At 42.3% G+C, this 23,062-nt stretch overlaps 1 protein-coding gene across 1 annotated transcript; it reads right to left on the reverse strand.

The window, feature by feature from the left end:
- Positions 1–20,011: 20,011 nt before the first annotated feature.
- Positions 20,012–20,733, reverse strand: LOC129749420 (uncharacterized). The gene is made up of 2 exons (XM_055744399.1): positions 20,536–20,733; positions 20,012–20,472 (listed from the first exon to the last, which is right to left on the reverse strand). The coding sequence occupies exons 1-2, from the start codon at positions 20,718–20,720 to the stop codon at positions 20,118–20,120; spliced, it is 540 nt and encodes a 179-aa protein (XP_055600374.1). The 5' UTR covers positions 20,721–20,733; the 3' UTR covers positions 20,012–20,117.
- Positions 20,734–23,062: the final 2,329 nt, after the last annotated feature.

Genomic DNA, 23,062 nt, shown 5'->3' on the forward strand with positions numbered 1-23,062 from the left:
ATCGACTAAGTCTATTGTGGTATACAAATGTTGCATCTAACCTTGCTGTTGCATGATGCCCCGTTTGACGGTAGTATACCGTCTCACGACATAACTTGATGAGAAGCATCCCAACCGTCCTTCAATTCCACATTCGAATTATAACAATCAATCTCTATTTTCTCGTTTAAACCTAAGAATTCAACAAATTTATGCCGATCGTACTCAAAAACGGGCGCGTGGAGACAAGTAGTTTCTGGCTAAGTTTGTAGAACTTGAATCAAACTTCAAAATGTGGTATTTAGTTTATGGATCCACTTACCCCATTTTACCCTAGAAATTCGTAAAATTAAGGAAAAATAAAACTTGAAATTGCGATAACTTCTGAAGACAAGGTCGTAGAGACTTAAGATCTAGTGCAAAATATACGTATTGAGTATCGCAATAAATGTTGTGAATATCACATTTATGTAAGTTCAAAATTTACAATAGTTAAATACGAAAAACAAATTTTAAGTATGTTTTCAACTAAAAGCTTTATAACTCTGCACTGCATAGAGATAGAGCTCTTAATATTTCAGCAAAGTTTCATATTTTGGTGACATCTACAACTTTGTAGAACTTTGGTCTCTATCTCTTCGAACAAAAAAGTTAGTGTTTTAGTTTTTATCGTAGCAGGCTGTGACTAATTTTTTATTCTTTCACGTTATGAGAAACAATCTTACTAGTAAATGTTCTGAAGACAACTAATTGCTAAAATGAAAGACAAAAGCACCAGGAAAATAGTTCCATTTCAGACCCTTTTATACCACTGTGCATTCGCCAGATCACGCTCCACTTGGTCTAACCAAGCTCGTAGCGCCCCTGCTCGTCTTGTTCCTACCGGATTCGTAGCGAACACCTGTTTTGCTGTGGACATTCGTCCGGCATTCTCGCTACATTTCCTGCCAAGCTTATCCGGCCAGCCTCCGCCACCTTCTGGATACTCGGTTTGCCGTAGAGTTGCGCGAGCTCGTGGTTTATCCTTCGCCTCCACACACCGTTCTCCTGCACGCCGCCAAAGATGGTTCTTAACACTCTTCGCTCGAATACGCCGAATGCACTCAGGTCCTCCCCGAGCAATATCTACGTCTCGTGACCATAGAGAACAACCGGTCTAATGAGCGTCATTTACAGGTTACACTTTGTACGAGTACTAAGTCTTCTCGACCGCAATTGCTTGAGAAGTCCATAGTAGGCATGACTTCCGTTGATCATTCGCCGCCGGATCTCTTGGCTGGTGTAATTGTCTGCGGGTTCCAGTGAGCCGAGATAGACAAAGTCTTCGACTATCTCCAGCCCGTCGCCATCACCCGTGACCTGCACAAGAGTGTTCGGTCGGTCTCGGATCCGCAGGGCAGCATACAGTTCGTCTTGAACGTATTAATCATGTACCCAATCCCTCCAGCTCCGCGTTTTAGTTTGCGGTAAATCCCATTCACCGCGTCTGTTGAGTATCGTGCCCCGCATTTTGCCTACGGCTCGATAAGGTGTTATCTAGCGCCACGTTGAATATCATGCAGGTAAACAATCGTTTGGCGATTCGAATGAACTCGACAAGTCCCCCGAGATCCACACACAGGTTTGTGTTCCATCCATCGTCGCCTTGATCAGTCTGGCCAGCTTCCCGGAAAATCCGTTCTTTGGCATGATTTTCCACAGCTCGTCGCGGTCAATTGTGTTGTATGCGGCTTTGAAGTCGATGAATAGATGGTGCGTAGGGACTTGGTGTTCACAACAGTTTTGGATGATTTGCCGTAAAGTAAAGATCTGGTCCGTCGTAGACCGTCCCTCCTTGAAGCCGGGCGGATGATTTTCCACGAATCTGTTTGCTTGTGGCGTAAGGCGGCGGAGTGGGATTGGGTCAACTTTTTGTAGGCGGCATTCATGACAGTGATCGCTCGGTAGTTCTGTCGCCAGCTGTCAATATGTCGCCCTTCTTGTAGATGGGGCATATGACCCCCTCCTTCTACTCCTCCGGTAGCTGTTCTGTGTAACAGATTCGGACCATCAACCGGTGTAGGCAATCGGCCAACTTGTCTTTGCCCATTTTGATGAGTTCAGCTGCGATGCCATCCTTCCTTGTTGATTTGTTGTTATTCAGCTGGCAAATGGCTTCCTTGATTTCACTCATCCTTGCGATCGGCTCCTCTCCGTTCGTAAGCCGGCGATGTACGTTTCCTTGGTCTGGACTGATGGACTGACTTGGTCTCCTGCAAGGCAAATGTTCATCGAAATGCTGCCTCCGTCCTTATCCCGGCACATTTCGGCTTGAGTAACGAATCCTTTGCGTGATGCATCGAGCTTCTGATAAAACTTTCGTGTTTCCTGGGAACGAAGCAGCAACTCCAGCTCCTAAAGCTCCTCTTTTTCCAGGTGGCACTTTTTCTCCTAGAAAATTCGGACTGTCTGTGATTTTCCACGTTTTGACGGGTGCCTCGTTGCACTACTGCAGCCCTCGTGGCATTCTCTTCGTCTTTCACCCGTTCTCAGCAACACTGTTGATGGCTGTCTTGATGGCATCCCAACAGTCCTCGAGAGAGGGTTCGTCAAGCTCGCCCTCTGTCGGCAGCGTTGCTTCGACCGATTGCGCGTAGTCTGCCACGACCTCAGATTGCTTCAGTCGTGCGATATTTAACCAAGACAGGCGTCGATTACGTATGTTGTTCACTGCGGAGAATTTTAGGCGCATCTTCACCATCACCAGATAATGGTCTGATTAAATGTAGGCGCTTCGACTAGTTCCGACGTCGAAGACGTCCGCGAAGTGTCGGCTGTCTTTCAAAACGTGATCAATTGCGTTTGGTACGGTGATCTTCTGGTATGCTTGTGTGAGAGGCGGTGCTGGAAAAAGGTACTACGTACGGTCATTCGTTTAGAGGCGGTGAAATCTTTAAGTCTGAGGCCGTTTTCGTTAGTCTGCTGGTGCGCGCTGAACCTTGTCGATTGTCGGTTTGAACTTCTCGTCCTGGCCGGCCTGAGCGTTACAATCCCCGATGACGATCTTGATATCATGTTTTTGGCAGCGGTCGTAATATTCGTCTTTGTCGTCACTGCTACTCCCAAGGTGAAGGCTGTGCGCGTTTATGTGCTGATGTTGAAGAACCACCCCTTGATTCTCAACCGGCATATTCGTTGGTCGATATTTCGCAGTCCCGGACTCCCAAGGCTTGCAGCTAACCCCACTCTCTCGCTGGAGGACCGTCGTGATGTTGCTGTTTTGGGTCCCGAACATCACCAGGACGTTGTTGCACTCCGCACGCCGTCCCTGACATGGAGAACAGACGCGTGAGAGCTTCCTCTCTCAGTCGACATGCGACCAAAGTATCCAGCGGGGTTGGGTACCTGATCTCCGCTAGGATTGCTCGCACCCCAGCAAGCACCACGGGAAGGTTGAGAATCGGAGTTCTAAGGCAAGAAGGGATATGACCACTACCAGAAGGTTGGGTATATGGGGTACCAAGTTGCACATTGTCTACTTTTCGCCAGACAACAAAGTTCGAGTTGGTTGTATCCTTTAAAAAAAACATTCTTTTACATGGAGGATATTTTTTAACGTAGCTTGGTCCCACTAGTTTTTTTTTTTAGTTTTTTTAAACCACTCTATTGAAACGCCCCGTGTCAATTACTCTCATCCATTCCAATTTGTTGGAAGCAACTCATCGAGGCGGCATGGCTGGCGCCAAGTTTACCTAACCTCGGTCTTCTTTCTCCGGACCACACGAGCAAGGGCCAAAGGGAGAATGGGTTAGTAATTTATTAACAGGTGATTTGAATGTTCACGATTCGTTCACCGGCCCAAACTATCTTTTCCCTGCGCCTGATTGCAACCTTTCGCACTCTGCCATTCACCAGCTGACATGCAGCAAAATATATGGAACCCAAGTTACGTTATTTGGCGTTGTTTCTGATAGTAACTATGGAATAGGAACAACCGAACAGAGCACCTCAATGTGAAAAATGTTTGTCTTCCGGTGCCGTCATCATCTTGGAGTTGCCCTTCTCCGGCGCTTAGCTCTCCACTTTCCTAGAGAGATGTCGATCGACATGAGATGTTAATTGAATACTAAGCATTTTGGAAATAGTAATTTCGCTGCGTACTCGTCGAGTCAATTCGAAGCAGGCCACAAAATAGCAGCAGGTTGATGTAGACTTTTCAGAAAAAATTATGTAACCCAGCAACGATGTACGATCGTGGGCCAACGAAGGTTGCAAATTCAAATGATTATGCAAATAACTTGTACTTAATATTTGGTTATGTGGTAAACAATCTATAAACACACATATTAGACCTGATCAAGTTGGGCAATTTTTACGATTTCGCGTCATTGAGTGATTATTCACGACTCCTCATTTGGTGCAAATGACGTAAAGAGTTTTTCTACCATTATTGATACAAAAGTGTGTTGAAACTGCGTGTGTGTTTAATTCAAATGTAATGGTTATCAATTGGTTTTGTTACTCATTGCAAGTGGATTTCTTCTTGAAGGTTAACCTTTTCTCTATGGAAAACATACAAAATGCAACCATATTGTCATTATGATTCCCGTAACAAATCCAAACCGATTCGATCCTACATCGAAAACAAATCCAAAAGTCATCGCAGCCATTAGATTTCGTTGAATAATCATTGAATGATAATCCATATTTGTTATACCTACACAAAGTGACAGATCTCAATCAATTGCTGTGACCATTGAGAGGGTTTTTTTTTAGTGGAAAACACTCTTCAAGAAATAAGAAAAAATAATGCAATTGAATAATCTAATTGAAAACCGTCAGTATGGGAAGAGGAGGAAGGACCCAGATAAAAGGGAGAGTGATTTCCACTGGTCTCTGTTTACCTTTTAGTCGGCTTGTGTCTTTGTTTTTTTCCGGATTTTTTTTTCCGGTTGATTGTCGCCTGCCGCCATCCCACCGTAAGACCATAGAAGGAAAAGCTCACGGTTAATAAAAATACCGCACGCTTAATTTGAATGAAACCGACCGCCCGATCGGAGGTGGTGTACTCAGAAATAATGAGAACTAAATCGGTGACCGCCATCGAGTCGGTTTCTTTGCAATTGGGAAAACCGGAAGCGAGGTGAATTCGATTGGTTACAAAAAGCTTTCCTCTGGGGAAAGGGTGATGGACATCACAAGAGAGTGAAGTAAGGAAAGATGAGGCTGGAGTTTTTATGTAATTGGTTTTCAATTTGATTGGTATTGGGATCGAAATTTTACTAAAAAATTAGTTTTTTTTTCAGATTTTTAAAATAAGTTGGATTAATCATTTTGAGTTTAGCTACGTGATCGACCATGTGCTGAGTTATAATATTTACGCTAACTGAAAATCCCGTCCAAATATTAAGGATCACTGATTCGGGATTTTTTCATATAGTTAGATCAGGGATCAGCTATCCGCGACCTGTGAGTCTCGCGAAGCTTCTTTCAAATTTGTATACCTTAATTTTTTTCTTCAATAGATTGTTAGGAAAATTTATATGATTTGCATAACGCAGTGCATAACGAAGACATTTTTTTCTGAATTCGTTCAATTCGTTCGATATGAACAGAGTAGTTGGATGGCATTTCCTAACTGGGATAGCATTTCTTCGCGTGTCCAGTCAGTATGGTCAGTGCTTTTAAGTTGTTAGAACAGCTTTGACACTTTTAAATTAGTTTACAACATTCGCTACTCAGCTGGCCATGAAAGCAGTCGTCAATTCGATCCGGACTGCATTTTTTGTATGCTTTCATCGCAGTTCTTCGCGTCATGGATTGTCAAAACCAGCCAATGGTAATATCAAGCCAGGATTCGAAACCTCCTGATGGACAAACAGTTACCGAAGAAGATAGTCATTCCGATGCCACTGGCCAACGGAATCGAAGCATCTGCAAAGGGACCGTATGAAGTTTTCGTGCGCCAAGTTGAAACACCCATTAATATAATTATAGTATCCAAGGAATTGTTTACTAGTTATCAATCGGTGCGTGAAACGAAAAAAGTTAATTTCGGCAAATTACGGGTGATATTTGGCTAGTGAAGTAGACAATGTGCAACTCGAGACCCCATACACCCAACCCTCGGGTAGTGGTCATATCACCTCTTGTCTGCAACTCCGATTCTCTACCTCCCCGTGGTGCTAGCTGGGGTGCGAGCATCCTTAGCGGAGATCGGGTACCCAACCCCGGTGGATGCTTTGGTCGCATGCAGACTGAGTTAGGGGGCTTCGCACGCGTCTGTTCTCCATGTCAGGGGCGGCGTGCGGAGTGCAACAACGTCCTGGTGGTGTTCGGGACCCAAAACAGCAACATCACGACGGTCCTCCTGCGTGATAGTGGGGTTAGCTGCGGGCCTTGCGAGCCAGTGACTACAAAAAAACATAAGCAACGAATAACGAACAACAAATTTCGGATGGAAATCGGCAAAGACCCACGCGACGAAAAGGGACTAGCGATTGGAAACTTGGAACATGGAACTGCCGATCTCTAAATTTTGTGGGCAGTACCCACGTGCTCTCCAACGAATTGAAGAGCCGCAAATTCGACATCGTAGCGCTGCAGGAGGTATGCTGGAAGGGCTCCACGGTACGAACGTATCCAGATAGTCGTGCCATCTACCAGAGCTGCGGCAACACACACGAACTTGGAACAGCTTTTATAGTGATGGGAAAGATGCAAAAGCGCGTGATCGGGTGGTGGCCGATCAACTCACGAATGTGCCGGTTGAGAATCAAGGGCCGGTTCTTCAACATCAGCATCATCAACGTGCACAGCCCTCACCTCGGAAGTACCGGTGACGACAAAGACGAATTCTACACGCAGCTGGAGCGTGAATACGACCGTTGCCCAAAACATGATATCAAGATCGTCATCGGGGATTTCAATGCTCAGGTCGGCCAGGAGGAGGAATTTAAACCGACTATTGGAAGGTTCAGCGCGCACCAGCTGACCAACGAAAACGGCCTCAGACTTATTGATTTCGCCGCCTCCAAACAAATGGCCGTACGTAGTACCTTTTTTCAGCACCGCCTCCCACACAAGTACACCTGGAGATCACCGTACCAAACGCAATCACAGATCGACCACGTTTTGATCGACAGCCGGCACTTTTCGGACATCATCGACGTCAGATCCCGTCGGGGCGCCAACATCGAGTCGGACCTTTATCTGGTGATGGTGAAGATGCGCCCAAAACTCTCCGTAGTGAACAACAAGCGAAACCGGCGCCCGCCTCGGTTAAACATCGCGCGACTGAAGCAACCTGAGGTCGCGGCAGACTACGCGCAATCGGTCGAAGCAGCGCTGCCGGCAGAGGGCGAGCTTGACGAAGCCCCTCTCGAGGACTGTTGGGATACCATCAAAACAGCCATCAACAGTGCGGCGGAGAACGTCATCGGTTATGTGGAGCGATCTCGACGGAACGACTGGTTCGACGAGGAGTGTAGGAGGGTGATGGACGAAGAAAATGCCGCGCGGGCGGTAGTAGTGCAAAGAGGCACCCGTCGAAATGTGGAAAATCACCGACAGTGGAAGAGGCAGCGAGTCCGACTTTTCCAGGAGAAAAAGCGCCGCCTGGAGGAGGAGGAGCTCCAGGAGCTGGAGCAGCTGCATCGTTCCCAAGAAACACGAAAGTTCTATCAGAAACTCAACGCATCCCGCAAAGGCTTCGTGCCGCAAGCCGAAATGTGCCGGGATAAGGACGGGGGTATCCTGACGGACAACCGTGAGGTGATCAAAAGGTGGAAGCAGCACTTCGATGAACACCTGAACGGCGCACATGCAGGAGATCAAGATGGTGGGGGAAGGTACATCGCCGGCGTAGCCAACGACAAAGAGGAGCCACTCCCAACTATGAGTGAAGTTAGGGAAGCCATTCGCCAGCTGAATAGAAACAAGTCGGCTGGGAAGGATGGCATCGCAGCTGAACTCATCAAAATGGGCCCGGACAAGTTGGCCGATTGCCTACACCGGTTGATAATCCGGATATGGGACATAGAACAGCTACCGGAGGAGTGGAAGGAGGGGGTAATATGCCCCATCTACAAGAAGGGCGACAAATTGGACTGTGAGAACTACCGAGCGATCACTGTCCTCAATGCCGCCTACAAAGTGTTGTCCCGAATCCTACTCCGCCGCCTAACGCCACAAGCAAACAGATTCGTGGGAAGTCATCAGGCCGGCTTCATGGAGGGACGGTCTACGGCGGACCAGATATTCACATTACGGCAAATCCTCCAAAAATGCCGCGAACACCAAGTCCCTACGCACCATCTATTCATCGACTTCAAAGCCGCATACGACACGATCGACCGTAACGAGCTATGGAAAATCATGGACGAGAACGGCTTTTCCGGGAAGCTGATCAGACTGATCAAGGCGACGATGGATGGAACGCAGTGCTGTGTGCGGATTTCGGGTGAATTGTCGAGTTCATTCGAATCGCGCAGGGGGCTTCGACAAGGTGATGGTCTATCCTGCATGATGTTCAACGTGGCGCTAGAAGGTGTTATTCGACGAGCGGTGGGCAAAATGCGGGGCACGATTTTCAACAGATCCAGTCAACTTATCTGCTTTGCCGATGACATTGATATAGTCGGCAGATCATCTGCGGCGGTGGAGGAGATCTACCGCAAACTGAAACGCGAAGCAGGAAGGATTGGGTTGATGATTAATACGTCCAAGACGAAGTACATGCTGGCCTGCGGATCCGAGACCGACCGAACCCGCTTGTCCAGTAATAACAAGGTCACGATCGACGGCGACGAGCTGGAGATAGTCGAAGACTTTGTCTATCTCGGCTCACTGAGAAATTGGAGAACGGTTGCCATGGACCGAGTGAATTATAGGAATTACGTTCGTCAAGTTATGTCGTGAGACAGAATACTATAACCCGATATGTGAAACATACATTATTTCAAACAACAAGATATTTCATTCCAATGTATGCCTTTTTCATAATGGTATGGTTTCATAGAAACTTGTTGAAAATGTAGATTTCAGAGGTGGAATAGAGTTATCTTAATTCACGTTTTGTCTATTACGTCATATTTTAGCTACATAGTATATTAGCGATTGCTGTTGTCGCACTCTCCACTTATCATTTTCTCTATCCAGGAAAGTACTAAATTATGAAAGAGTGAATGAGATAACTATTCATTTCTGGGTGAATTTTCTCAGTTATCCACTCATAATACCTGGCAGAACTTCTGCGTTGCTCTGAACTCGAGTTTGCATCCTCTATGTAAAAACCCCATTTTTTTTAAATTGAAGTGATTTTTTTGTTAATTTGTGACACTTAACCAACGTTTTTTCATTCGACATCATTAAAGACATCATTAAAAATATCTTTCAAGATAATCCAGCCCAAGTTCCCATGTACGGAGGATAGTGGAGGGCCATCATCATCATTGCACATCAAGTTGGTCAACGTCGATCTTTTCCGGATAATCCCGTTCTGGACTTCGGCAAGTGACGGTGTAGTTGCTGAATAGAGCCTGTCGTACATCAAAACTTCAAGCACTTTTGAAAAACAGCAGAGGATTGAAATGTGTCGGTAGCTCTCCACACGATGAGCATTTCCAGACACATGAATTGGAGAAATTTCGTATTTATTTCGTATTTATTTATCATTATAAAATCAACAGATCATACCAAATGCTACTTTAAAATTACGAGACTAACTACAAATCAACTCTACACTGAACTTAGAATACTAAGAATGCTTCTTCGGAAAACAACCCTCGATAAGTCAAAATTGTAATACTCTGAGAAGCGGTTGAAAGTCTTAATGGCGCCAATTATTGTAGAGTTGGTCCCGTAATTGTTCAGTCGAAAAGGAACGAAGAGTTGAAGATCCCGATTCCTCAAACCTCGAGGTCGGACGCTAAGTGGAAGAACTTCCAAAAGTGCGGGAGAGTCGATTCTAGATGAAAGCAGATCAGCGACGAAAGACGCACGAGTGGCGGTCCTGCGGGTTTGAAGCGTGTCGATGGCAATCAGGCGGCAGCGGCTTCCGTAACTGGGAAGTCGAAAAGGTTCTTGCCAGTATAAGTGTCGAAGGGCATACCTTAAAAAAACGTTGTTGGATGGCTTCGACGCGACCAGAACCGTTTTGATAATATGGGCACCAAACAGCAGAAGCATATTCAAAGATCGATCGAACGAAACTAGAGTAAAGACTCTTCAGGCAGTAGATGTCCTTAAAGTTCTTCGTCATGCGGAACAGAAGACCCAGGCTTCTGGCGGCCTTGTCAAATCCAGCCCCACGTCAAGAATCACACCAAGATCTTTCACGTGTTGAGCTCGAGAGATTGCATCGTTTTCAAGGAAATAAGCGGCTGGGAAGGGGCGTCGTTTGCGGGAAAATGATATTACTGGACATTTACTACGATTTAAAGGTAGGCGATTGGCATCACTCCAGGAGGCAAAGAGGTTAACCTGGTTCTGCCGGAAGTTCACATCTACGGAGCCATTGATAGAGTAGAACAGTTTCAAGTCGTCGGCATACGCAAATTTTGGTCCATCGAGAAGTTGCAGCAAGCCATTGCAGTAGATCAGGAATACTATTGGCCCTAGGTGACTTCCCTGAGGCACGGCTGATGAAGCTGAGAACTGCCTGGAAAAACAGAGTTGAAACAGAAATTGAAACGATTTTCCAACGGCTAGGAAAAACTCTTTCTGAGATAGATCGAGACAGCTATTCTCGAAACCAACAACGATAGAATTCCTTCTGGATCTGGACCTTTCGATGGATCGAGCGTACTGAGAACGTTAAGCACCTCCTGATCGGAAAATGAAGATCTCTCGGATACTGCTCGAGGTGCATCCACGAAACGTTACAGAAGATTGAAGGCGGCGAACTTCCAAAAGATCTAGCGATGCGTTCGTTGTTTGATATGTATCGTTTAAAGGCAGTATTTCGCAGGGCTGAGTACTCGACTTCTAAAAGAGATAGGATCTATTTGTTTTGATCAGATTTCTCCTTGAAGTAACGTTTCCGGGCTTTACGAACTGAATTACGGCTTCTTCGTAGTTCCACCAAGGGAGCTTAAACGGCTTTTAGTACTTGATATAAACAAAAGATATCTGAAAATCTGCGATTCGACCCAAAAGGTCTTTGACGATAATCTGTGATGCTTTTTCATGAATTTGATTGAAAATTTAGAAAAAAAAACTCAAAAAATTGAGTTATTTTCCTTCATAATATTGTCATAATATTGATTTAGAAATCCCAATGATATCTCAATAAGGTTAAAAATTATCAAAATCTGGATAAAATTTCTAGACCCAAGATTTCTAGAATCATGAATGTACTTGCGCAGTGAAGATAATGGGTAAAATTTAATGAAAATTTGGGTGGATTTATTTCATAGTGCATTGTTTACATCCTGAAAATTTTAAAGTCCTTTGATCAAAACTCGCGGGCATGGAGTCGAAAAAACAGCTCAGGCGTAATGAAATCTTGAGAGATCCTTGTTTTCATTCATCACGAGAACAAGGATCTCTCGCATCGTTCCATAGCTAAAATGTTGGGAATCGCGAATTCCATGGTGTCACGAGTGATAAAGCGGTTCGAGGAACAATTGACCACCGATCGGAAGCCCAGAAGTGATGGAAAAAGTATTCCGTACAACACCATAAATCACAACTGCGTAGTTGGGGCCTTCAACCGAAACCCGAACGGCTCCGTTCGGGATGTGGCTAAGAAACTGCAACTAAGCCGAAGTTTTGTCCAGATGGCCAAAACTAAGGCTGGGCCTCGAAAGTTCAAGGTACAAAAGGCCCCTAATCGCGACGAGAAGCAGAACAAGTCCACCAAAATCCGTGCCAGAAAGTTGTACCTCAACATACTGACGAAAGTTGAATGCTGCATCATGGACGACGAAACATAAGTGAAGGCCGACTTCAAACAGATCCCCGGCAACCTGTTTTTCACGGCCAAGGTCAAGTTTAGCGTTCCGGAGCATGTCCGCACTCAGAAGATGTCCAAATTTGCGAATAAATTCCTGGTTTGGCAAGCCATCTGCACGTGCGGGAAGCGGAGTGCACGATGAACGGACAGGTGGACATGAAAAAGTGCCTCCAGAAGAGGCTGCTGTAGAGAATATACGATATAAGAAAGTTATAGATAAACTTAATTCAAGAGCGAACAAAAATGTCTCATTTATTTCTTCAGGTAAATACTATACAAATACTGATTAATAATTAATAGTTTTAGCAACGCATTCTGCGGCGTGTATAATTGAAAAACTTAGAAAAGCTTCCTCTCAGAGAACCACTAAAAAAAATTCTATATGTATGTATGTATGTATGTATGGTTCCCCCATCGGTAGCAAGGTCCTGCCTATGGCTGTGTGGCTTGGCCTTCGAATTTCTTCTAGGGCTTCCACGGTCCGATGGTTCGTCGAAGGAAGGCATCCAACCCTCAGAAACCTACAATGGCCGGCTACCCGTGCCGCTTGCAATAATCTTTTTGGGTTATCCCCAGATGCATTCCTTCTGAAATATATAAAATGATGTAAATATGATTAAAGGCAGTAAGGAAAATTACTCAAAATAAATCATTATCATTAAATTAAAATCAAAATAAATAATAAATACAGTTTTATAAAACATGTTTCAACAATTAATTCATTTGTAAAAGGATAAGAATCTGTAAAGAAAAAGTTATTAAGGTATATAAGAAAAAAATTTCGAAGTGCAAATGTATAAACTTACGACGCAGAATACTCGAGTGCAATCCTGGTTCTAATCAACGACAAAAGATTCTTGGATATAACAAAACCCAATACAATTTACGCATGAGACACAGGATGCTTCACAATGCTTATTACCATTTTGAATTTTTATCATGTTAAAATATAAAAAAAAAACCTTATATCTCATGAAAAAAATTGTCATCAAGAAAATAGGTATTTCAAATATATATAACGTATCCAATATCTAAACAAAACTATATCAGCTTATATGTTTGGCATGAGATTTTTTGGTGTGCTATGCTATTTTATTGAAATATTAAATCTTTATGTATTTTGGTGGTTGAAGCTGATAGACTTTTAGTCACCAAACAGTGACATATCAATATAAAATTTGACTTATGTTACGAATATTCATGAACAATTTTATTTAGCTCGTTCAACAAACAACGCGTCTCTAAATCATCAAAATAAGACGGCTTTTAGCAAAAACTTTACCCGAGCAGACATTGATGCCCAAATTGATAGTAAACTGAGACCAGAATAAGATGTCAACAGCAAATTGATAGCATCTTCTGCTGTGAATTTTCGTACGATAGCAAAATTAGGCATAACCCAGGTTTCATAAATTTCAATTTGACAGCAAGTTTAGACCACATTTAGGTATCAACAGCAAACAGTAAGCAAAATTTGGTATAGAATTTAATTTGATAGCAAAACAAGGTGTAAAAAAGGTGTCATTTTTTTCTTACAAATTATAAACCTAGTAAAAAAAATGAAGCACTGACCATGTTAAAGAATCATTTACAGCATAACTTAGCGAATGGCAAAATTTCGTTTAATTTAATATGAAATTAAAATTATAGATATCCTGGTGAAGAGAACATTCATTTATGTCTGCATAAAATTAGAAATTGATAGCAATCGTAGGTATAAATGAGCTGTCCATATGTTTTTTTTTCTTTTCAAATGTATAGTTCTTATTACGGTACATTTTATTTTCCTCATATACAAACTCCAGACCAAAATGACCGTTTTCTAGCAAACCACTGTTTGAAAACTTGAATTGATATTTTCGTCCATTAATTATTATTAAAGAACTTTTGTTCATTAGAAAAAAATGTTTTTAAAATCCTTGCAATCTTCGTCAGTTTAGCCAAAAAATTCACATCTTTTTCAAATGAATTTTAATCTATAGTCAGAAGTGGTCTCGAATCAAAGGACAGACCGAATAATTTGGTACAATAAAAATGGTCGTCTTCTTTTTGTTTGAATAAAACCAAAAATACAATGATATTGCTTAAACAAAGATAGAGGAATTTTTAAACGTTACTTAATCAATTTCAAAAGTTTGCAAATTTTACTTTTCATTTTTCATTAAGAAAAATAAATCAACAAACCTTCTCTCAAACTCCCCATAATCGGTGAGCTTGAATAACCGTCGTCCAATAATTTTCGATTCGGGATGGAATCAGTCCGAAGTTCGCAATTCAATTTAGGTTCGATTTATCCTAAACTCATTTGCATAATGCACATGCACGAGTAAAATCCGAAAATAATTTTTGCTTCCATCCCCAATTGCACCTATCTAGTTTGTACAAACTACTGTTAGATTTATCACAGTGTGTAGCGTGAAAAACAAAACAAATCAAACAAAAACAAATTCTCGAGCCGGTGTGTTTGGATCGTTTGGAGACGAAAAATATGAGAAAGGACCAGTACCCGTCCGTACCCGTGAGATGCTGGTCAAAGTTGCCCGAAGAAGTGACCTGTCAGGGACGCCGAATCCGAACTCTTGGACTGGTTGCAATGACCACCGGAAGTATGCAGCAGCGGCCGAATGGTATGTTTTTTATTCAGCGCAAGATAACATTGCTCAGTATTTCTCTGTTTCTAGGTTGTGGCCGTTTTTCAGTAACCTTGACCTGGGCGGGTAGCTCGGAAATATCTACCAGTGTGCCATCCAAGCTGCGTAGCCACCTACACAGCTAATTGTCTCGTATGTGGATCGACGAACTTTTAATTTCTGCAATTTCACTGTGGCCGACCTGCAGGAGAGCAGCAAGCTGGACGCCGAATATTGTGTTTAATTCCTTGGATTGCAAAGGTATGTATTATTTTTTTCATATTTTAGTGTTTTCGTTTAATTTCCGCTTGCACAGTAGCTAAGCTTTTCTTCATAAACAAACAAAATCGTCACCCGGTACGTTGCATATAATTTACATCCACCGTACGTTTTTGTTTTTTGTTTGTTTATGATTTTTGTTACTACTACTGTGCCAGTGGAAATTGGTTATTTTTCATTTGATTGCCGATTTTAAATTTTTATGATGTAGCTCAAGTCTAAAGAATTATGAGGATCCAATGCTTCAACCAAACATTCAATTTTTCATTCAGAAATAACTTGCTAATCATTCCACTTTTAATTCTTTTCGAAAAATCATAACAAAAAACGCCTCAATGTAGATAACAAATGTTACGAGAAAAGAAAAGGTTAGCCATTTTTGTTTTTTCTATTCTTATAACAGATTTCGAAATTCAGATTTCAGTCATGAAACAAACCCCTTGCTATAGAAAACGTAACTCGCAAGCAGTTTTGAAAAATACCAAAATTTGTAACACTGTCTATTTGCAAATATATGTAGTAATACTACAGTAGTATCGAACATTATTTTTTGGTAAGCATTGTTAAAAATACAGCAAAATATACTCACTCAAAATATACCTATGCCTTATTCATTCAAAGATGCAAAAAAACGTTTGATGCCGATATCGTGTATAAAATACACTGAAGTAACACATTTTAGAGATACAAATTTTGCTATCTTATTCAAAAATGCTTGCGAGTGTCTCAATAATTGATACCAAGGCGTTTAGTTTTAATTCAAAAGAACAAATCAAAATTTGCACCAGATGTAGATTAAGATATGAAAATGGATTGGTAGACTTGGTTCAAAATTGATTATTTTATAACATTGCTCTGATCCTAGGGCATCAATTCAAGTATTATTTGTATTCCATAACCATTTTCAATAAAGTAGAACAGTTGTAAATTTATTTTCTTTATTCTTCCAGGAACTGTTGGGATGCGGATTGTTCACCGTGGTTATAGTCTTGCTTTGACTCTTTAATTAGGTCTGAAGATGACTCCTTTATACTTGAGGTGAGACGTGAAAGATGGGAAATTTTACTGGTGAGTCCATTTGCTGCTACATGCACTTTAATTTAATGCTTGATAGATAAGGCACTCTTTTAATACATTCATCTCTTGTTTTAAATTTCTCTCCTAACATTAATGATTTACTAGAACCTATATGAGTTCGATTACGGCTCCTTATCAGAGAGCTTTGAATATTTCAGTCATGTGTTGAACAAACATAATTTAAACGCCTGAATGTATACTTGAAAAGTTATGTCGAATATAATCGTATACACTAGCATCTTTACAGGCAACGTTCTGATGATAGATAAAATAAAATTAAAATATATTCTCCATCCAAATCCTGTGGGTAGCCTATGCTACACGCCTTTGTATAGACAATCCGAAGATGTGTGGATGTGAATTTAGAGTGAACTTTTTTCACCATAATATGATTTAGATGTAACGCTATGTAACGCGTTAAAGAATTTATTTTCTCGCCTTTTCTGTATATTTTTTTTGTTTTATTTGCGACACTTTACACCTTTTCTATATGATTTTTTCAGATAGGTCAAACTTTGACGACCGAGAGTCTCCGATCACGGACGAATGCGTTGAAAAATTTGGAAATGGAAAGTTGAGAACCTTTACCGTCCAGGGATAAGAATGAATTAAGAAATTCAACCATTTTGAGGAGAATTTAAGTAAGTACCTAAAAAAGTTATTTTTTTATGCTTAATCCGCTGAATTATAACGCCTCGATGTATGCATCCCATGACATTGTGCATTTAATAACTTTTTTTACAAACCTAAGTTAAAAATATAGTCGGATGGAGCAGACATTTATGCAAAATGCATTCGATACAAACACAATGAATAGCCTAAATTGTTCCAAAATAGCGCTATATAAAGGAAACACTTTTTTAGGCATTTTTATTACTGGTTTGAAACCTTCAAAGCCAGAATTAGCGTAGTTTGCATTTTTTTAATGGCAAATATTGAATTTTGCTATCACGCTTTGAGAGTCCAATTTGCATCGTAATGCCAAATTTTGCTAGTTATAATGCCTTAACAATACCTCGTTTTTGTGAATTTTTAAAAGCATTTTGATGCCGAATTTTGCTGTAGAAGAAAATTTTCTGATGCCTTATATAAGTATCATTATGCTCTCCAAGCTCTCAGAAAATGAGGTGTAGTTAAGGTCTCAGTTTTAGCAAAATTAGGCATCACTTTGCTAACCAAGTATGGAAATTTCTGCTCTCATTTTTGCTGTGTACCACCTTATGTCAAGCAAAATGAGAGCAAGATGGGCTCTCAAGGCGTGATAGCAAAATTTGCTATAATTTTGCCATAAAAGTCTGCTCGGGTACTTGTATCATTACTTGTATCATTTGATTGCAAAATTATTCACACCCTTAACCAAGTTGCATGTTGATAAAACACATTATATTTTTTTGAAATCTAACATTTTGGAAAAAGGACAATAGATTCATGGTATGTTGCATTATGCATAAATTAATATTAAAACAATAAAAGTTACAAAAATATCAAGGCTTAAACCATAAGGAGTCGTTAACTTTCTTGACAAATCGTCTAAATGAGCAACACTGAGTGTATCTTTTTGACGTCTGATTCAAACGTAAAATAAGTTTCTACTAGTCGCCGCTAGAGAGCATGAACCAGGAAGAAAAATAAAACAAAATGGATGGATCTCACCAAATTCCTTTCGCATTGACCGATTGTTGTTCTCAGTTCGTTGTTATCCATTCCTTTTTCAGTAGGTACGCCTTTCTCGGGAAAAAAGACCTCGCGAAGATATTTCTTTCGGCCCAAAACTTATCATAAAAGATGTTCTTTTCCGTTCGATTTCACAAAAACCTTCCCTTCCACTCGCACCAATGAGAGACACTTCGATTCGCCCAGACATAAAGATTTATGGATTCCTATATGAAAGCCGCCATCTTTCCCAACAACAATTTTTTCACAATACGTTTCATTTTTTCACAGCGTAATTTCAGTTTAAGGCGCATTCTACAATCGTTCTATAACAATGATTTCCATTTCACACATTATCTTTTGACGTTTTTAATCCAACACTCATCGGAAAATACAAAACACGAAAATAAAACAAACGCACTCGAGACAACCAAAGCAAATGAACTGTACCGATCGGAATCTCACGAACAACTGAGAACCACTAAAAAAATTCTATAGCGAATAAACTATTAATTATTAATCAGTATTTGTATAGTATTTACCTGAAGAAATAAATGAGACATTTTTGTTCGCTCTTGAATTAAGTTTATCTATAACTTTCTTATATCGTATATTCTCTACAGCTGCTTCTTCTTCTGAAGGTCCACAACGTCCCAACAATCTTTTGGCCGGATTTGGCCTCATGCCACTACTCCAAGGACGTGCTGAAGTGGCATGCGGACAATAAGGTCAATTTCGTGACGAAAATGTTCAACCCTTCCAACAATCCGGAGCTCCGCCCCATTGGGAAGTACTTGGCGATTATGAAACAGCACCTTCTTAAACGACCTAAGGTAGTGAAAAGAATCGAGGAGCTGAAGAAAGTATGGGTTTACGTGCAAAAAACGGTTGATTCACAGGTTGTGCAGAATCTTATGGCTGGGGTTAAGGAAGGTGCGGGCATTTGCGTATGGACTGTAAATAAAATACGAGTAAAACGGTTAAATGAGATTTAATAGTTATTTTGCAATCCCTGAAAATTTGATGAAAACTCGAATTTTGCGAAAGAATTTTGTGTGTGACAATTTCATCATTGACACCCTTAATTTGAACTATGTTTTATCGAGCGCCGGCCAGCACCGATGCAAACAGGCGCCGTATTTGAGCAAGCGTTTGTGTTATGAGAGATGCCAATGTGACTGATTTTCCATGATTGGTATGATTGTTCTAGGTTTAGCCTGACATCCTGATACAGTTTTTTTTTCCTGAAAATCACTTAATGGTTGCAGAAGCGGTGTCGCATTTTTACATTCGTTTGTAAAGGACCATCGTTTCAGGAGCGACCAAGTTCTTTCAAAGAAGTAAATCATATCATTAAATCAAAACTTGTTAAGTTAGTCCGTCAGTTAGCGTGAACGATTGTGTAATTTTTCAAGCTAATTTTGTATTTGAATGAAGAACACATGTTTCCCAATTCTACAATGGACAATATTATTTATTGAAAAATTAAACAGAAAAATTCGAAGAACTTATCAGTTTCTCAACTTCCTACTTAAAATATCTCTTTGAATGTATTCCTTAAAGCCGAAGAAACGATTGAATGTGCTCACCATTCCCAACATAGTTAATGTGAGGAATGGATAAATTATATCGATATTTATAAATAGTTGTTAATAGTGGAACACCCCTCGCCACGACAGGTTACATTCCCGATCGTTCCTCTGGCGAACTGTTCACACTCACACTAGTTTCCTTCGGTTCCTTTCTCAGCTTTGTTCTTGCACACACACCCCCTTATGCGGCATTCCAACGGCATCAGTTTCAAACGGTAGCCATGACAGTCAGCAGCAGCGTGGCCAGATTGAAAACCGCTCAAGTCCGTAGATTTCACGAATTTTTTGGTCGTCAGGTAGAATTTTCATTTATCCGCAGAATCCCTCGAATTTATTCGATAATCTGTAGAAAATCCGTAGGAAATGCTGAAAATCCGTAGATTTGGAGCATCGATCCGTAGCTCCGTAGATATGGTCAAAATCCGTAGAACTACGAAGAAATCCGTAGATCTGGCAAGGCTGGTCAGCAGCGATCATTCCGTCAGGCTTCCTGTCGTGGCCAGTTGGACAACCGTAGATTTCCTGCTTGACGTTGATGCGGATTTTACAGTTAATCTGCCGGGAAAACCGTACTGAGAATCCGGATACTCGGTCCACGCTCTTAGACTTATCAAAATGTGAAGTACGAAACCGTTCGTTACGTTAAAAGCTGGACGAGTTCTCATTGTTGAATACACGAAGCGCGTCTTACAAGTTCAGGTTCTACACGTTTTGCATCTATTGCGATTTAACGATAAACAAGTACTGCTAACTATCAAGCTGATTGAGGCTTTCTAGATGATAGGAGTAAACAGTTCAGATCGTCGAGAGCGCAATCCGCTTCGAGGAACATACGCAGGTTATCAAAGTTACGTGACTCTTTCGATGAGCGCCAATAATCGGTAATTTTTTCATGGCCTATCTTGTCGAAAAAAGCAAATCTCAAGAAAAACGTAATTGAAAACCAAAGCCAGGTAGGTCTCTGCTATCGCGCTAGAGCCCTTCAAACTTCTCCTGGAGAGCATATTTCTTGAACGCGGGAAGAAACTTCCGCTGATATGAGTCCCAATCGATACTGCGTAGATCACTGTAGAATATATCGGCCTCCTCTTGACTCAAACCTTGCTGCAACCGGTTCACATTAGCTGTCTCGAGCTGCCAGTCCTTCAGTGGAATGTATTTATAGTTCGTAATCGCTGTATATACATTGTCGACCAATTTCTGCAGCACTGGCTTGTGACCTCGCAGTATCCGCAGCTGATCCAGTGCCGAGGCTTGCCATCGCATAACCTGATATCCGCGCCAGTAGTTGTCCGGATTAGCAGTTCGCAAGCCCATCAGATGGTGGCTAGAGAAGAGAGTAGGAAATAAATTTTGATGTCTTTAAATCTAGTAAATAGGGTACACTTACTAGAGAAACTTCTGGAAAGGTCCCAACGCTTCCAAATAGTTGTCCAACATTTGCCCGTAGGTGGGAGTGTTATCACTCGCATAATTGTAGACCGGTATGGTGTCTTTATTCGGAGTAAAGTTATGGTGTATATCTCTGGCTGCTAGGAGCAGTGCATTGGCGCAATAATCCACCGGTGCAATCATCGGTTTTTTGCTCATGTTGTAGAACCAAACTGAGAAGAGTCCCAGCGCAGTCGGAGCCATCGGTCCTGCTATCGCGTAAAGATTGTTAATCCAACCCGGAAGAGGCTCCCTCAGGACGCTGCTTACTGGAAACGAATTTAGAATAATTTCATAAACAAGAACAACTGTTTAAATGGTACCCTTTTGGCGTCTTAAAAAGTATAGTATGAAAACAATCTTAAGCTAGAGATGAAGTTATTCTGTCTTCAAACAGAAAAAAAAATCTCTTTCTACAACTGAAAGTGCTGCAATAACAGATATTGGGCCAAGCACTAGTGGAAAAGAGGAGAAATCAGCAGAGGAAAATCATTTAGCCAGGAAGCCAATCAATGAAAAGACAACGCGCTAAAGATAAGAAAGGTCAACGATCCAGGAACCATTGGAAGGTCGCCTAGTTAGGCGTCAGAGCTACTGGAAGTTCGTCAGGGCGGAGCCATTCCAAGGTCATTGTGCCGGGACAAATTAGTGGTCCGTGAGCCGGGAAGCCAATTGTATGGTCTTCAAGCTAAGAATTATCGACCTGATCCACCGACAGATCGTCGAGCCAGAAACCAGATGGAAGGCCTTCGTGCCATTGATGAGGCGTCGAGCCAAAAGAAAAAAAGAAGAGCGCGAGGCAAGTCAGGTGAAGGTCGTCGGACAATAGCCGAGGATGTTCTGAAATGGATGGCCTTCTGACTGAAAAGCCAAGCAGTTGTCTTCGGATTGAAACCACTGGAAGGCTTCGAGGCCCAGAAATAGCTCCGATCCGCAAGAAGGGCGTCGCCACTAAAGTGGTCATCTCGGTGGTCGAGTGGTTAGCGTGGTAAGACGGTAATCGCTGGTCCACTGATGGCATGGGTACGATTCCCATCTCGGTACTGGGTGTTAAATGTTAATCTTAAGTTGTCCACGTCATTTATTCAGTCTGTAAAGCCTAAATCGGCTAAGACGGTGTATGTCTTTTTTTAAAGGTCAAACAGGAATGGTGGTCGAACAGGAATCAGGTGGAGGTTGTCTGACCAGGAACCAACTAAGAACCAATGAATCGGATGTCGTCGAGCTAGATATTGTCGACCGGAGCCACCGAAAAATCGTCAAGCTGGAAGCTAGATGAAAGGCGTCATGCCATTGGATAGGTGACTAGCCAAAAGAAGTGCGGCTATCGGGAGTCAAACAAGGTCGTCGGACAGGAACCGAGGAAGGTCATCTGGCAGAGATCCCCTGGAAGCCGAATCCATGGAAATTCGCCAAGCTGGAGCCATTTTTTTTATTAGTTAATTAATCAGATTGTAAACGGATTGCCTTTGGCCATAATTCCCATCCAAACCTGCAATGAAGGCTACGCCCGTTATAGGAGACCATACTCGCGCAAGCGCTGTACGGCAATACTCGTTTATTCGTACTAATCCAGCATATTCACGCTGCCTGCTGTTACGATTCAAAACTAAGGACTTCTCCTCTGCCGACTCGAGGTCCGACCTTTACTCGTAACTCAAGGCTCGCTTGGTAACCACGGCTATCATGCAAAGCGACTCTGTTAGAGACCAATGACCTTTCCTCGAACGACTTGAGGTCTTGGTTCCGCTTGGTTTGGCTTGAGGCCCTCTCCTCTTTGCCCGTTCGTGTGCCGGTCGTGAGCAGCTTATCCTGGACACGCCCCTGTCACAGCACACGTCCAGTGCTTTACGAAACTACTCAGATGATTCCCGGCGAAGACGTAATCCTACGCCGACGACGTGAAGTCACTCTATCCGAGAGTATTTTGCGGCGTGAATACTCTTCTTCCTACGAGTTCGACTGCGAAGAAGGTTAAGTCTATCCCCACAGCTTCCGTTGTAGGGAGCGCGTTCTACTCGGATACTCCGCGGCGGTGGAGGTATCCTACACAACATTCGCGACGTACCTATCAGCTCGGCATACGCGAAAGGTAAAGTCATATTTATCTTTGTACTTTACTGCTAGGTTCGGACGCACACTCTCGAAGGCCCCCCGCCGAAAGGGTATTCTACTCCCACCGTGGTCCGGTCTTCCACCTTCATTTGGCTGACAACTTTGGAGCTGGCAACCCTAGGCTTTTTGCGAGAGCAGCTTATCCTAGGATCGTGCCTGCCTTAGCACACGTACGGGTATTTTACGCTTACGACTCAGATGAATTCCGACGGTGACGTCATCCTACCAGTCTCTAATGGCTCATCCGAAGGCGACGTGAGAACATTCTACCCGAGAGTATTCCGCGGCGTGAATACTCTTCCCCCTACGAGTTCGACTGCGGAGAAGGTCATGTCTTATCCCCGCAGCTTCCGTCGCAGAGGGCACGTTCT

This window comes from Uranotaenia lowii, chromosome 1 (genome assembly GCF_029784155.1).
Source record: "Uranotaenia lowii strain MFRU-FL chromosome 1, ASM2978415v1, whole genome shotgun sequence".
NCBI lineage: Eukaryota > Metazoa > Arthropoda > Insecta > Diptera > Culicidae > Uranotaenia > Uranotaenia lowii.